General features: G+C 47.1%; 2 protein-coding genes across 3 annotated transcripts; one reads left to right on the top strand and one right to left on the bottom strand.

Annotated features, from left to right (window-relative positions):
- Positions 1–2053: 2053 nt before the first annotated feature.
- Positions 2054–6560, top strand: LOC308107622 (protein FAM13C-like; the record flags this gene model as incomplete). Its single annotated transcript, XM_080460054.1, has 11 exons — positions 2054–2258; positions 3728–4046; positions 4281–4422; positions 4551–4632; positions 4896–4956; positions 5088–5208; positions 5361–5444; positions 5582–5677; positions 5829–6040; positions 6246–6347; positions 6437–6560. 11 exons carry the CDS (start codon positions 2054–2056, stop codon positions 6558–6560), a joined length of 1548 nt encoding a protein of 515 aa, XP_080316180.1.
- Positions 6561–7936: 1376 nt separating this feature from the next.
- asah2 (N-acylsphingosine amidohydrolase 2) lies at positions 7937–14389 on the bottom strand. 2 transcript variants are annotated; one of them, XM_080460977.1, is made up of 21 exons: positions 14282–14389; positions 13933–14062; positions 13632–13735; positions 13214–13357; positions 12868–13044; positions 12600–12727; positions 12358–12435; positions 11956–12076; positions 11641–11766; positions 11312–11398; positions 10706–10810; positions 10547–10628; positions 10345–10460; positions 10052–10146; positions 9808–9847; positions 9586–9684; positions 9415–9510; positions 9159–9308; positions 8819–8875; positions 8578–8666; positions 7937–8489 (listed from the first exon to the last, which is right to left on the bottom strand). In XM_080460977.1, the coding sequence occupies exons 2-21, from the start codon at positions 14060–14062 to the stop codon at positions 8291–8293; spliced, it is 2223 nt and encodes a 740-aa protein (XP_080317103.1). In that variant the 5' UTR covers positions 14282–14389; the 3' UTR covers positions 7937–8290. The 2 variants fall into 2 exon arrangements, with proteins under 2 accessions (XP_080317103.1, XP_080317102.1); XM_080460976.1 differs by having other exon boundaries at positions 13632–13710; positions 14282–14330.
- Between the last annotated feature and the right edge of the window lie 2290 nt (positions 14390–16679).

Raw genomic sequence — 16679 nt, 5'->3', positions numbered from 1 at the left:
AAGGTACAGAAAGAAAAACCAGGAACCTTATAGATGCAAGACAGTGACCATATCTCGAGTGTAACAACTTTGTCACTTTGGAAAATAACGTCTCTTGCATCAGATGAGGATTACTCCTTCGCCACCCAAACAACTCATTCAATCACACTCATTAGGATGGACATGATGTACACACCATCTGTAGCTGTTTGGTATCGGCAGTCTCCCTCTTCCCTCTTATTTCTGGTGTTTTCCCATGTCCACAAGTGTTTTCTGTCTCTTTCTGTCTGTTTGGCTGGCCACCCTCCCTCTGCTGTTCCTCCTTCTCTGCCTCCACTCCCTCCTCTGAACCTGGCGTCTAGCCAATCAAGCCAATCAAGAACTGGCCTGCCTGCTCACAATTCAGTCTCCAGCTCAGCTTCCAGAGTGACTCCCAGTCCATTTTCTCCTAGGACTTGACAGTTTTATAGTTGACAGTCGCTGGAATAACAATCCGACTTGGTCGTCTGTCCATACGAACGTCTGTGTACTCGTCATTGTTAATGTTTATAACGTATTGTTCTGTGTGGGCATGTGTGTGTGGTTTCATTACAAAAACAACCAACAGCACCAACTCATTGCCTGCAGATCATTTTCACCTTTTTGAAACAAAACCATGCTTTTTCAATTAAACGTTGTATAAATCGGGCCTAAGAATTCTTGACTGTTTCCTTTTCTGGCTCATAAAACAAAAATAACTTATTAAAATCGCTTATCATTAAAAAAAACATGACTCATTTAATATATTTACCTTTAACATATTTACATTCTCTGTCATCACTACTGCCAAAAAAATCTTAATTTCACATAACAAAAATTATGTTTAGAAATGTTGCAAGCGTTCAGATAATTATTTTTCCATATTCAACATTAAATCATTTAGAGAGACAAAAAGAACAGGATGTTCATTCTACAGTTATGAATGACAGCTCTGAATGTAAATGTACAATACTGTGTGTGTTAATTGACACACGGGTGAGGTTGCAGATGCATATATATTTGCAGTAACACGTGCACGACACACACATGGTGATGTGACGATTACTGTATATGAGACCCATTACACACTGCAGTACTTCCTGTTCACACAGGAAGTGACCTCACAGGCCTGACTGAGCCTTTGAACAGGTGATCCTCATGTGGCTGATAACGACCTGCTGTGCCTGCCAGCCGACCCCCTGCAGACCCCCCGGTGAGAGCTGACCGTTGCAGTCTGAAGGCCCCTGGGGAGGCGAAGCTTAAAGGTGTGAGGATGACTGTGGTCTAAGGTGATGAGGACGATGTGATGAAGATGCTTGGATGTTACACTTTCCTCCGGGTGTGTGAGTAGAAGCACGTAGCTGCTCTTCTTCCCCCTCCTGTTTTTTTATGAATGAAACACACACACAGGATGATGTCAGCGTAAAGCCCCTCCTTTTCTGATGCGGGAAAAACCTCACGCTCTGTGAGAGAGAGAGAGAGAGAGAGAGAGAGAGAGAGAGAGAGAGAGAGAGAGAGAGAGAGAGAGAGAGAGAGTGTGTCTCTCATCCCCCGTCTTGCCCTCCTCCTCCTTCTCGTCCCTCACGAGTCTGAGGATGAGTAATCCACTGATGGAAGGAGAGATGCAGACCGACTGAGGGAGAGAAGGAGGGAGCGTTCCATCGTGTCCTCTTCCTCCTCATCAACATCCTCAGCGAGGGGAAGATAAATGTATGAAACGTCTCCAGCTGCTCTGTCAATGCCAGTGAAGCCGGATAATTCCTGGAAGAGGAGCGTGGAACAGGCTCATTGCTGGTGCAGAGACTCGTACATGTGGGAGTATACCTGACTAATTCCTGGAAGAGCTGCCACGAGAAGAGAGGCGTGTTTCGACTAATTCCTGGACAGGACTGACTTTGGATTGTGGGTGCAGACCACTTTCTGACGCCTTTCCCTCACAGCTCACATGATGCTAGAGGGAACTGGACCTGGCTAATACCTGGACGCCTTGCTCTGCTCCATCTGTGTGAACTCTCCTTGTCGGCCCCATCTATTCCTTGGACCAGCGTGTTCTGGCATGTTCTGTTTCTGCCTGCAGAGTTCGCTGCTGAAGCTCCAGGCTCTGGAGGTGGAGGGGGGTGCATCACAGGGGTCATCCCCGGAGGACAGCCCCCCCGCCCTGGGCAGCAAAGAGCCGAGGAGCCCTGGAGGTCCAAACGAGCTGGGAGGGAAGACACAGGCGGTGTGTCACCACGTCCCCGCGGACGAGAACAGCCCTCCAGGTACTACACACCTGTGTGTGTGTGTGTGTGTGTGTGTGTGTGTGTGTGTGTGTGTGTGTGTGTGTGTGTGTGTGTGTGTGTGTGTGTGTGTGTGTCCCACCTCCTGGTTGGTCTCCATGTTTCTATTTTTAGAGCTTCATCCAGAATTCACAGTTTACAGCATGTGAGACTCACAAACCTCCAACATCCAAGTGGCAACCCTCAATCGGACCTTTCAGACAACCAGCAACCAATCTGTCAACTGGCAACCTATCCGTCAATCAATCAATCTGTCCATCAATCAACCTGTCTGTGAAGCAGCAACTTGTTGGTCAACCAACCTGTCTATCAATCAGCATCCTCGCTGTAAACCAGCAACTTCTTCATCAACCAACAACCTGTCCACCAATCAGCCTTTCTATCAAAAAACAACCTATCCAGCAATCGAACCCTGTCTGTCAACCAGCAAATTGTTCATCAACCAGCAACTTGTTTATCACCTGACAACCTCTCACACAAACATCAGTAACCTTGTTCATTGTATCTCCTTTGGTTGTAAAACTTAAGAATGTCCTCAAGATGGTGGACGTAGCTCTGGAAGTCACAGAGGAGGTGGTAACCTTCCTTTGAGTTCTCCTCTGCCGGTACTTCTGGGTATCAGGGAAGAGATTGTATTTTCCTCCTGCCAACCGCACCAGATCGGGAGAAACAGACATAAACGGCAGAACCAGCAGAGTAGCAGGATTCCTCCATCCTGTCGAAGGGGACGACACAGAAACAACTAGACAGGACGTCTCAAACCTTCTTGATCACAGATCCACAGCTAACACAGCCGCGACACACCGAGGACTCTTCTTCATCATGGACACTCAAGAGCTCAGCAACACAACAAACATTACTGAACAATGTTTGAACACAACCTAACAAATTTTCCTCTATTTGTTCGGTCAAACATGCAGCAAAGATTTTTACCAAACACAAGTTTTTAGGTAGTGAGACGCTCCTCAGTCGTCCTCAGCTCCATCCTCTGATAACTGACAAGGTTCTGATGAAGATGGTGTCGATATGGGTTAAATATGATCCTGTGCGGAGTATCCACTGGTCTTTCAAGACGTCCAGACTGTCTTTCAGGTTCAACTGGTTGACAGCTGAGGAAGACTTTTGTTGTTGGTGAGGAGATCTGAAAGATGTTTCCGAACGTTTGAGGATGTTGTAGTAATGGTCGACAAGGTTTAAGTGGCTTTGTGGAGGTACTTCATGCAGTTTAGAGCTGGTTTACAAAGAGTCAGAGGTTCTTGAGGTGGTTACCATAAGAGGAAGATTAAACTGTTTTGCTGACGTGGTTCTTTATCTGAAGGCACCAAGAAAACCAGGTCCACTTCCTGTTACTATCACTAACTTCTAACTAACTTTTCTGTGTGTGTGTGTGTGTGTGTGTGTGTGTGTGTGTGTGTGTGTGTGTGTGTGTGTGTGTGTGTGTGTGTGTGCAGAGCTGCTAACGGTCTTGACCAGACCTCCACTGTCCCCCCGACACCAACCCCTCACCTCCATCCAGCCCTGCCAGCATCCCCTCACCCCCGACGGGGCGCTGCCCCCCAGTCCCCACCACTCTTCCTACACCCCTCCAAGGAGGAGCCCTGGAAGTGAGGGGGGAGGAGCCGGGTCCGAGGGAGGAGGAGGCGCACTCCTCCAACTGCTGGCAGGAGGTCCCAGCCCTTTGCCGTCCCCCCGCTGCGCCAGCCCCAGCCTGAGGTTCAACTCCGATCCGGATTCAGCTCCATCACCGCCCTGCAGCCAGCAGTACATCCTGTAAGCCCCACCTCCTGACCTGGCTACCCGGAAACCTGTTTATCTGTTGTCCTGTGAATCTGTAGACCTGGTCATGTGGCTACCTGCAGGCCTGGTAACCTGTTTACCTGTACCGTAATTCAGGCTGACTATAGTTTGGATTTTGAACCGGTTGGTAGTTCCAGAACTTGTTTTTTTCAGTCTTTCAGTTCTCACGTGGTTGCAGATCTGATTGATGTTTGTTTGTGTGTCCAGGTGTCGAGGTCGGGGGGACAGAGATGAAGGAGCCGAGGACGAGTGTCCCCCCTCGATTCCCTTCCTGACCCGACACATTCAGAGCCTGAAGAAGAGGGTCCGCAGGTTTGAGGAGCAGTTTGAGTTGGAGATGAAGTACAAGGTGAATCCAGCAGTGGCCAATACACTTCTCTCACAGTCAGCAGGGCTAGTTAGTTCTGGTCATGGAACCAAATCTGAGTGACCAAGTCCAGAGGAGGTGGTGATGAGGATGATATTTGTCTTTTCCAGCCTTCCTACAATGATAAATATTCGAACCCTGAGATGGTGCGGGTGATGAATGAACTGGCCAAAGCTCGAAAACAGCTCAAAGGTAAGAAAAAACACAGACATGGACACAATTTTCCCTCCTCGGGGGGCTCTGTCTTTCTACTTTCCAGCCCCCTATGTCTCACATGTTCGAAGATGTTCTTCTGCAGAACGTTTACATATTTTATGATAGGAGCTAATTTCATGCTTCTTCTTTCGTCTGCACCATTCTTTCTTTGGCTAAATGGCTTGAGAACAGTTCTGGTTAAGCTACTTCCTGTTCTGCACATTATCCTGGCTGAACTTCCTCCTGTCATTTGTGCGCAGAGCTCCGACTCCGCCAGTCTGTGTTTGAGTCCGAGGAGAAGGAAACCACCGAAGTCTGCAGGTAATTGCTCGTCCACTACACTCTGGTGTCACGGCATCCAGCCTGTCTTCAGCTTGTCTTCAGCCTGTATTGTCACTCTTCACACTGGGTTTGGGTGTCCTGAGTGAAGCTGCGTCCACTGTGTCCTGCAGGTACGGCTCTGGTCAACAGGGTGTGCCAGATCACAAACCTCTTCTGGAGGAGACGGTGGAGTCCCTGTTCAGACGCCTGAAGGAGAAGAGACAAGCGCTGGGCCTGCCTGACAACATGAAGGTGTGCAGGGAATACACACCTGTACACACTCTGACACACACCTACAAACACTCCAAAATAACCATACAGACTTAAAAAACATGTGCCTCGACACCAGTATGGTTGTTAAATCTTCTGTGTGTGCGTGCATGTGCGCGTGTTTGTGTGTCTAGGAGATGACTCAGGCTCAGATGGTGCTGGAGAAGATCACTCTACAGAAATGTCTGCTGTACTTAGAGAGTATGCATGGGCGACCGGTGAGTCCTCGAACGCACCACGAGACGTTCAGGTACTCGGAGAGAGGTTTACCATGCTGACACTGTGTGTGTGTGCGTGTGTGTGTGTGTGTGTGTATGTATGTGTGTGTGTGTGTGTGTGTGTGTGTGTGTCTCAGGGGAACAAACAGGAGAGGAACCTCGTGAAGCCTCTTTATGACCGTTACCAGATGATCAAACATCTTCTTTGTGCAAGTCCCACCTTCTTCACGATAGTGAGTTTCACACACACACACACGCACGCACGCACGCACGCACGCACGCACGCACGCACGCACGCACGCACGCACGCACGCACGCCCGCACGCACGCACGCACACACACACACACAGGTTTTACTGCTGGATGACTCTGTGTGTGTTTCAGGAGGAAGAAGAGGGTTCTGACGAAGACTCCATGAGCTCCACGATGGTGGACAACACTCCCGTCCCTCCTGCTTTTAGAGTGATTCGCCCGGTGTCCGGCGAATACGACAGCGACCACGACAGCGACCCGGCCTTCGTGTCCCCGATAGACGAGGTGAAAGCCGTCCGTCAGCAGGCGGCGCTCACCACCGAGAACCTGCACGAGGCCTCCAGGTGAGTCAGGCTGTCACACTGACATGGCCTCGGTTGTTGTGTTGCTGCTTTGTAACGTCATTACAAAACAGTAACACAAAGTTGTTACGTCCTCAACGTTTACTCGAGTTGTATCTGCGAATCAAAGATACTTACTTTGTTGGTATCTTGTTCTTTATTAACCTGTAGTATCAAAGTAACTATATCTTGTTCCTGATTGGTGCAGAGCTCAGCTGCTGGTGTGTCTGAGAGAAACAAGGGAGGAGAAAAAGAGAAGGAGGAAGACTCTGCGAGAGTACGAGGAGGAGTTCCTTCGTCAGACAGGGAGGTGAGACCATCATCATCATCATCCTCTTCATGCCAATATGTCTTCATATCTTCATCACCGGACCATCTCTCTCCCTCTGTCCTCCTCAGGGTCTGTCAGAAGGAGGACCGCTCCCCCATGAAGGAGGAATATCAGGAGTACAAACAGCTGAAAGCCAAGCTGCGTCTCCTCGAGGTCCTCCTCAGCAAACAGGAAGTCACCAAACACATGTGAGGACCGTCCTGTAGATCTCCTGCAGACTGCCCTTCATTCATCCTGTGCAGTAAAACACCTGCATTCCATGAGGAGTCCAGCAGATGGCGCTTCAATTCACATTAACTTTCAGTGAATACTGCACCTCCTCGTGCTCTTTGCCACCTGCTGCTCTTAATTTTTAATTTTTTTTTTTTTAAAGAAATAAATGTTTCCCCTGTTAGAAACACATTTAATAACTCCTGTACGTTCAGTACGTGTGACCTGCAGGTAGCATGATCACAGCACGAAGTGAGTGGATGATGTGAGGCTGCGTCTCTCCAGCTGAACTTACTGGGGAAAAGTTACTTGTTACTTTGTTGTTTTTAATAGCGGAGAAAATATCAAGAGGCTACAGTGTTACATTACTTCAACTGACTACATCTAAGACAATTCAACGACCAGAGATCCTGCAGGAAGGATTAGAAAGAGAACAGAGACTCAAGGAAGGAAACTAAATGTTAGTGGCATGTAATGGTCAAATATGTGGAGTGAGAGAGAAAAAAAACTCAGTGAAGATTCCTGCATCCATCTAAACCTATTGCAGATTCACCACATAATAGTCCAGGATGGCCTGAACCAGCTGTAAGCTTTATCAAAATATAATGGTAGAAGCCTGTTCTTGACAGTAGAGACTGTGCTCGTCTCCGGAACTGGTTCCACCTGAGAGGAGCGGTCGTATCTGAATGCTCTAAAACCCATTTTATTCTTTGAAAACTCCACAATGACCTCTGACACACAAGAAAATGACCATAGTTGATCATTAATGACAAAACGTTCAAGTAGTTGGAAAATTCTGTGTAAAAACTCACCTTGAGGTCTAACATGTACTGAACTTACAGAAGATATGAAATAAATGTTTTTCTGAGGATTTGGAGTGAAACAGGGGGGGTTGAGCAGATTTAAGCTGGCAGGTATGTGTGACAACATCAGTACACATGAGTTTGCAGCAGTTTTTGGAACTTTCACTCTCAGTTCAGTGGTCATTCATCTGCAAATGAGGCATTCAGGTGCGTGGAGAGGGACCAGCGTCTTCACTTCAAGCACTTTACAGTCAAAGTCATTTCTTCTCTGACTGTGTGTGTGTGTGTGTGTGTGTGTGTGTGTGTGTGTGTGTGTGTGTGTGTGTGTGTGTGTGTGTGTGTGTGTGTGTGTGTGTGTGTGTGTGTGTGAGTGAGAGAGAGAGCTCATGTGTCAAACCCTCCGAGATTGTTGATGTTTCTCTTCAAAACACCTCATAAATATTTTTGTTACAAACACGTTTGTGAGTTGTTGTTTTTTCAATATGAATTGCTTTTGTGAAACAAATGGATGACACAAAAAATAGCTTAACTTCACACAAAACAATAACACAAAAACCACGAGACACAAAAAGCAGTTTTATTAGTTGAACTGACTTTTTGTCTATTATACTGCTGTTGCGTGTCCTCTGACAAGTGGCAAGTCCTCTGCGGGTGTGGCCCCTACCAGAGGGTATGTCTTCAGTCTGTGGGCGTTTGCCTCTTCCAGGAAGTTTGCTTTCTGTTGGTGGGCGTGGCCTCTTCCAGGGGGAGTGTCCTTGGTGTGTGTGGGTGTGGCCACTCCCGTAGGTGTGGCCTATATCTGTGGTTGTGGCCTGCTCCAGGAGGCCATGGCTTCTGTCATCAAGCATGTCTTCTATCTGTGGGTGTCTCCTCTTTCAGGGGGGGTGGCCTCTCAGTCAGTCAGTGATGTCACAGGTAGTAAAAGCTGGGAGTGACAGTGAAGGCGTCGGAGGAGCCTTGGTAGGGTGTGATTATGGGTCGTAGGTTTTTCAACTGCTTGTAGTGACCAAAGTGTTGGATCCGGTACGAGCCGGCGGCCGCAGTGGCGGGAATGTGCCACTCGACAGTGACGTTACTCTTCCGGTCCGAACCCTTCAGCCAGTGAAACCTAGAGCCGGAGACACCACAAACGTCAAAGGCAGAGTTTCTCCTCCCTGACAGTTCTGAAGCCCTGAGGTTAAAGGGTGTAAACCCACCTGGTCTCCCACGATGCATCGGTGTGGACAATCTCCCACGTCGATGTTCTGTTGTCAAAAATCTCCACAGTAACAAAAGATTTATCTCTCTGCAACAATAGGACACACACAAACCGATAGTCATAAATAATTAAACTATGAACTGCAAACACACACACAAACAACAAAAAAATATAACAAGAAATAAGGAAAACAACAACCAAACAAAACTCAGCAAAAAACAGTGGTGAAAGACTCTTACGATGTCTCCAGAGTGTCGAGGATTTCCTGCAACGAACGTCACAGAGACAACGTCACCCTGGAAAACACATTTGATGAGAAACACTGTTACAATAGTTACCACAGAAGATGGATGGGTGGATTGATGGATGGATTGATGGATGGATTAATGATTGATGGAATTACATTAGTTAAATAGCTACCTTAGTGTATTTCTGTAGGTTGCCGTAGTTAGTTACATTAGTTACCACAGTTAATTAGTTACTGGCAGTCCCTTTTGTTGGTTTTTTGGTTGGTAGAATGGTGAGCTGGTTACTTGATGTGTAAGTGAGTGGGGGCTTGTGAATTGTGGAGGGTCGTACCAGCCTGTAGACGGGAGAGACCTGCTCCAGGATGTCGCCGAAGCTGCTGTTATCTGGTTTTTTGTCCACAGGAGCTGCAGCCAGCAGGTTAAAGAGGTTCTTCTCAAAGAAAGGAGGTTCAGGTCCCGGGGGCAGCGTCGAGACCTGGTCCTGAAAACGGAGACGCACTCGTCAGGCAAGCGATAATAACATGTTGATAAAGGATGGTTCTGATCCGCCCGTATGCTGACGATGTGTGACTGTTCCTCAGTCCAACCTGAGCGATGGCTTGCGCCAGTTCTGAGTACTTCTGCAGGTACGCACTGAGCGTGTGCGGGCCATAGATGGTGGAAGCGCCTTCGTACCGCTGCACCTGAAAACACAGAACCTCCAGGTGACTTCACTTTGTTGACCAATAAAATAAAGACAAAGGCAGGTGGCTGTGTACCTGATATTCCTCATAGGTGGTGATGTAGTGAGTGTAGATGTTACTGAGGCCAGCCAGAACCACCTCCCAGTTCCCGATCACACCATCAGACTCCAGCTCCTGATACACAAACGCAGTATGTCATGTCACAGTCACACACAATTATAACACACAGTCCCACACACTAACAAAACAACACAGAAACAATACACAGAAACACAATAACACACATTGGTAGTGTACCTGTTTGACAGCTTCTCGTAACCTTCTCCCCGACATGGTGCTGTAACACACACACACACACACACACACACACACACACACACACACACACACACACACACACACACACACACACACACACACACACACACACACACACACACACACACACACACACACACACCGTCAAAATGTGACGTTAAATGTATATTTTTTATGAGCTGTTTTGTTCTATGTGTTTATTTGATTACATTAGTATGCTTACGTAAATTCCCCAGGAACAGCCACGATAGCGACTGTGCCCATGGTGATGATCTGAACATCAACGATCTGCGGATGCCACGGCAGAGGCCAGTTCATCTGCACGTAAACACACAGCAGCTGTGTAAATGGATTTTATGAAGTGAACCACTTCTCACCAGTGGCAGCAATCTGGGCTTCAGGGTCTTACTCGAGGACACTGACATGGACATAGCAAGATGGTGAATTGAACCATCAACCTATCCGAGCTGTGTTTTTAACACTTCCTCAGTTATGTGACTGTTTGCTGGGCCTCACCTCCCCTGTGTTGAAAAGGATCGGTTTGGGATGATGGCACTCCTGAGTCTCATTTGACGGTGGGCCTAGCAGAGTGTCTCTGATCCCGTCCCAAAAGGGGTCACCTTCAGTGGATCCTGCAGAACCGGAGAGACAAACACAAACAAAGAAAATGATTTTCAAGAGGAACAGAAGACAGAGTGAGCAGGAGAAAGAAACCCACCCTGAGTGAAGTTTAGGTCTCCTCCTCCGTCTGTTGTTCCTGCTGCAAAGCTGTGACCCAGAGCTGGTTTACAGGTACTGGCCTGAGACACAAACAAACACATGAACACATACTGTACATGTATTGCTATCTTTTGGGCATGTGCGTGTCTTTACCAACCATGTGTGTGTTGTTGATCTGAATCTTCACATCTGTCATGTTGACCCATTGATGTGCAGACTGAATGAAGCCAGTCACCTCCTGGTCTGCATCTGCGTACAGCTCCTGCAACACAATCACACAAGATTGTAGACACACTTGTACACACACACACCTATGTTTCCCTCCTACTACCACGAGAACCATGTCAGCTTTATCCCTCCAAATCTGTAACCCAAATGACATCTCTATATCAGTGCTATAGATCCTGGTGTGGATCAGTGATTCGATGTCTTTTCTCATTCCTGGCGTACAGCTTGCTGTCATCCAGGTAGTGCAGGTGTCTGATGTTTGCCCCACTTTGGAACTGGCATCCATAGCCAGTCTTTGTGATGATCTGACTGAGGGCTTCTGGCCTGTGCAGAACAGTAGCAGTGACAGTGCATCCCCTTGGTGTATGCCGCACTTGATGTTAACTTGAATCAGCCAACTTGAACTTGAGCATCAGCCTGGACTTGACCTCCAGGGTCTTCTTGCACAATCCCATGGAGATCTCTCTTCGTGGTTCTTAGTGTCCCGTTGACCCTGCACATTCTGTATACTGTATACACACACAAGTATGGTTACCTTGGCTTTCATGTAGATACTGTGCCCGATGATCCTTGTGCTCTCAAACATGTCATTTCCCGGACCGAATGCTTTACACATCTTCGTCTGAAACACGCACACGCACACGCACACGCACACGCACACGCACACGCACACGCACACGCACACGCACACACACACACACACACACACACACACACACACACACACACACACACACACACACACACACACACACACACGTAAACAAATATAAATTGTGTGTGTGTGTGTGTGTGTGTGTGTGTGTGTGTGTGTGTGTGTGTGTGTGTGTGTGTGTGTGTGTGTGTGTGTGTGTGTGTGTGTACCCCTCCCACAGGACAGGAGCTGTTCAAGAAGTCACAAGGCTCCATGGTGTTGATACAGTATGGTCCTTTGATGTTTGGACTGACGTCTCCGAGGTTACTGGAGGAAAAGCCTGCCACAAACCCTCCCTGAAACACACACACACACACACACACACACACACACACACACACACACACACACACACACACACACACACACACACACACACACACACACACACACACACACACACACACACACACACACACACTCAAGTACAGTGTACAGTGCTACGTGAGCGTTTCTCAGTGTGTTTAAGCCCCGCCCCCTCCCACCTGTCCAGGTAACTCTCCAGGGTTCTTGTCCTGCTCCATCAGGTAGGAGGCGTGGCCCATGTTGTCACTGCTCACCAGGCGGTTTGAGTAGTTCATGCTGACAGCGTGAACTGCAAACCAACTGTAGGGGAGAGGACATGCTTGTCATCACGCCAACCATATTTATTTCAGCACTCTGGTGGTCACGGAGGCAAAGACAGTAACAGCAGGACTATAAATTCATCGTGGGAAGACATGTGTACATTCACCATCGCTAATACTCCAGCAGGAGTGTGTGTGTGTGCGTGTGTGTGTGTGTGTGCGTGTGTGTGTGTGTGTGTGTGTGTGTGTGTGTGTGTGTGTGTGTGTGTGTGTGTGTGTGTGTGTGTGTGTGTGAGTGTGTGTGCGCGCATGTGTGTATACCTGAGCATACCGATCCCGTCTCCATCCAGATCAGTGAACTTCAGCACCACGACCTGTTTGTCCGTGTTGGTTTTGTACCTGAAGATTCATTCGATAAACATTATCAGCATATCAGCTGTTAAGGCACATGCATATAAAGAAATTGCGTAATTGTGTGTGTGTGTGTGTGTGTGTGTGTGTGTGTGTGTGTGTGTGTGTGTGTGTGTGTGTGTGTGTGTGTGTGTCTGTGTGTGTGTGTATACCTGTGTCTCTCCTCCTCTGGGTTGTTCATGTAGGAGTGAGGACTTCTGTTCAAACTGCTTCCGTCCAGCTCCCCTTTCTTCCTGTAAATCCTGCCAGGCCTCATGTTACGGTGGGCTATGTCTATACTCTGGAAACAGTAATCAGATTACTAACAGAACTGTTGCAGCTCCCTGTGGCTGCCACTAGATGCTGTACAGTGTGTATAGCATACAGTCAGGGCCCATTAATAAAGGTGCACCCATCCTCCTGGTTACCACAGTGACCCACCTTAACGATGCCGTCGACGAGCGGCTGGACGGAGGCAGGGATGTAACCTTTGCTGGTGATCATGAACAAAGTGTACTGGAAGTAACCAGCTAGGCCGCAGTGAGTATGAGTCCCACTGAGGACAACGTTATCCTGTCGGTATATGTCCCCATATTTCGTTTGCAGGGCCTGCAGAACCTATACACACACACAACACACACACATACACCCGGATAGAAGAACACACACTGATATAGACGTGTGTGTGTGTGTGTGTGTGTGTGTGTGTGTGTGTGTGTGTGTGTGTGTGTGTGTGTGTGTGTGTGTGTGTGTGTGTGTGTGTGTGTGTGTGTGTGTGTGTGTTTACCTCCAGTCGTAGCCTCTGTGAAATCATTCCAACGTCCGCAGTAACAAACACAACTCTCTTCCTCCCATCGTCTACAATGAAGGCTCGACTGTACAGTCGAGTGTGGATACCTGCAGCCACCTGCTCAGTGTTCGCATAACCCATCTACACACACACACACACACACACACACACACACACACACACACACACACACACACACACACACACACACACACACACACACACACACACACACACACACACACACACACACACACACACACACACACACACACACACACACACACAGTCAGAGAAGAAATTACTTTGAAAACTCATGTTTGTGTTACCTGGAGGGCTGTGTGTGTGTGTGTGTGTGTGTGTGTGTGTGTGTGTGTGTGTGTGTGTGTGTGTGTGTGTGTGTTGTGATACAAACCAGTGGGATGTCAGCGGGGGGTCCAGTGCAGTCAGCCCGGCCAACACCGATCAGGTAGGGCTTATGCTGAGGGTCTTCACTGGGAGGAGGGGGAGGGGGAAGATCTGTGAGACACACACACACACACACACACACACACACACACACACACACACACACACACACACACACACACACACACACACACACACACACACACACACACACACACACACACACACACACATGTGCAGGAGTAGTATGAATCAATGATTTTTTTTCATTGACCTGTTGTTGCTCCATGCATCGTGTGGTTCTTCACCTGTGTGACTTTCCCTGATGACCACCACTGCGATGAGCGCCACACTTACAGCTGTCATCAGCACAAAGAGGACGCCAAGCGTTGCCTCGAGAGCGGAAAGACCGCAACATGCCGTTTTATTACGAACCATCTGAGGAGGAGAACCAGAAGAGGCCTGAATGTAGCACAACAGGTACACACACAACAGGTATACCAGCGGTTCAGGACAGGTCTGGTTCTGAGGCGAAGCGAGGTTAAGGTCAAGGATGAAAACAGACTGTGCTGATAAAGCAGGTTCAAACCCAGTGATTTTTAATATAGAAACAGAGTCTAGAAGCACAGATGTGTGAGGATTTGCGTCAGGACTCACCTGAGCTGTCCAAGTGTCTTAAAGTAAAACTTCCACGGTCTGAGTTTCCTGAGGGCTTGAGGAGAGATTTAGGGCGGTGAATGACTCTGATGGCAGCACTTTGCAGATAAACCGTCCGAAGGTCGTTGTGTTGCTTTGCTACAGATTATAGATCAGTGATTCTGAGTCCAGATAAACCATACCTCAGCAAAAACGCAGCTCTGATAAATGAATGCAGACTCTGATCACACTGCTGTTTATTTCTCCCTGCTGCTTCTCCACAGTCAGGGAGCACTCAAAGTCCAATTCTCAAGTTTTGTTGCAGCTTCTCATCCTCCACTTCTGAATATGGAGCTGGACTTCTCAAATATGAACCTCTGTCATTGTAAATCAGTGTGGAGACGAGCGCTGAAACGTTCCGAGGGCATCTCTGAGCTCAGCACCTGGAGGCAAAGAACAGCTTCAGCAAGCAGCGGCTGGAGGTTTGGTGGGTACATTCTACACTCAGACAGCGTTCTACAACAAACTGTGTCCAATCACACTGAATAAAAGGGGAAGAAAATGTAAATTCTTTTATTGAGAAACATTTTTCCACACGCTTTGAACCCTGTGGCTTAATCAGTGACTTGACTAATTTATAGGGTTTTACAGGTTAATGAGCTTTATGCCGCCAATACATGGGTGATGCGTTCAGGTGCATCACGTAACTCCAACCATTCTTTTTTTGTCTTTTTTTCTTTTAAAAATTTTGTGGGTTCGGCTTATATTCGGGTGCACTCAATATTCCGGAAATGACGATATATTTGTCCGAAAACATATTTGGCTGAAAACACCTGAGAGACAAATGATCTAAACATATAGAAACACTGAATGGTATTTCTTTGACCTGCAGTACCACTGTGAGGAGCCTGAGATTTATTTTTGACCAGGACTTATCCTTCCACTCCAAGGTTCAAGGTTACTTTATTCACACACGTGCATAGATTTGTTTTGCAGATTTGGGATTGCATATGGCATGCCAAAACAAATAAGAAGTAGACAATGAACCAACAGGCTGACACTTGATCAAGTCAAGTCCTCAATGTTCAGCCATTCACGTGTAAGTAAAGAAGATAATATCACAAATAATGAAAGATCAAGATAAATTCAAACAAACCACAATAAAATTATAAAAACCTCTGAGAGATAAAAACAGTCTCTGACATAAAAACCAGGATAAGACGATGCAATAAAAGAGTCACGATAATAAATAGAGCTCAGAAATAAAAAGAATAAATTAGATGAAGTGCCATGTCACTGTTTCTTAGTCAGCTCAGCTCAGTGATGGCTACAGGAACAAAGCTGTTTTTATAACACTTTGTCCTGCACCTTGGGACTTAAAACGTCCATCAAGAGGGAAGAAGCTGTAATCCACCTCGTAGACGATGGGAGTCATTATTAAGGGTTGATAAAGCCATCCTTTGTTCCTGTTTAGTGTACATAAAGGCTGGACAACACTGTGACTCGCCAATCAGACGACTGGACCATGTTGCTTTGGTTTAGTGAGTTTTGGTCTTTAACTGAGATCTGACGGAACCATGCCACCAAGCGAAAAAGATAAAACAGACCCAATGAAAGAACGATAAAACAGAGATTTGTTCTGTCGATGTGGAAAAATGAAAGTTTTCTGAGGCAGTGACGGCGCTGATGGCTCTTTTTGCTGACAGACCTTTTATCCGTGATCTCATTCTTTCAGTCATGATCTAAAGTTCATGACCATAAGTGAGTGTGGGGATTATTGCAATTCTCTACTATCAAAGATGTGAAAAACTGCTTAAAAAGTCTTCAATTGAGTCAAAATGCTGCAGCGAGAGTACTAACAACAAGTAGCAGGAGAGCTCAACAACACTCCAATATTAGCTTTTCCTCATTGGCTTCCTGTGAAATCCTGAATAGAGTTTAAATAGTTATGGCTTAAGACTTTTCTGTCTAATAAAGCAAACAGTTACCATTTTGTGGTTAAGCTGCAATAGGTTGAGATTGCTGGGAGACCTACAAGCATTTTTCTATCCACACGTCGACTGTGGACTTGACCAGGTGATGCAGCCAGGTTTCTAAGGAGCCAATCAGATGCCTGATGGTGGTGACGACCAAGGTGAAAGGTTGCAGAAACCCAATCAGTTAGAGCAACAGACACAAAGAATCAAAGTTTTGGAACATTGGACATCTGGGGACCGATTTGGTGGTGTTTGTGTACTTTAACCTTCATGGTTGTGTACTTTTACCTTCTTGTTTTTGTACTTTTGCCTTCATGTTTTTGTACTTTTGCCTTCGTGTTTGTGTTCTATTGCTGTAATCTGTGTTTGGGGGTTTGCAGATTCAAATCCTACATCTGAGGAGATACCACTGTGGGTCCCTGAGCCAGGCTCTTGACACCCAG

Source organism: Lipophrys pholis (genome assembly GCF_963383615.2).
Source record: "Lipophrys pholis genome assembly, chromosome: 1".
Taxonomy (NCBI): Eukaryota; Metazoa; Chordata; class Actinopteri; order Blenniiformes; family Blenniidae; genus Lipophrys; species Lipophrys pholis.
This window is presented reverse-complemented; position numbering and strand designations above follow the sequence as displayed.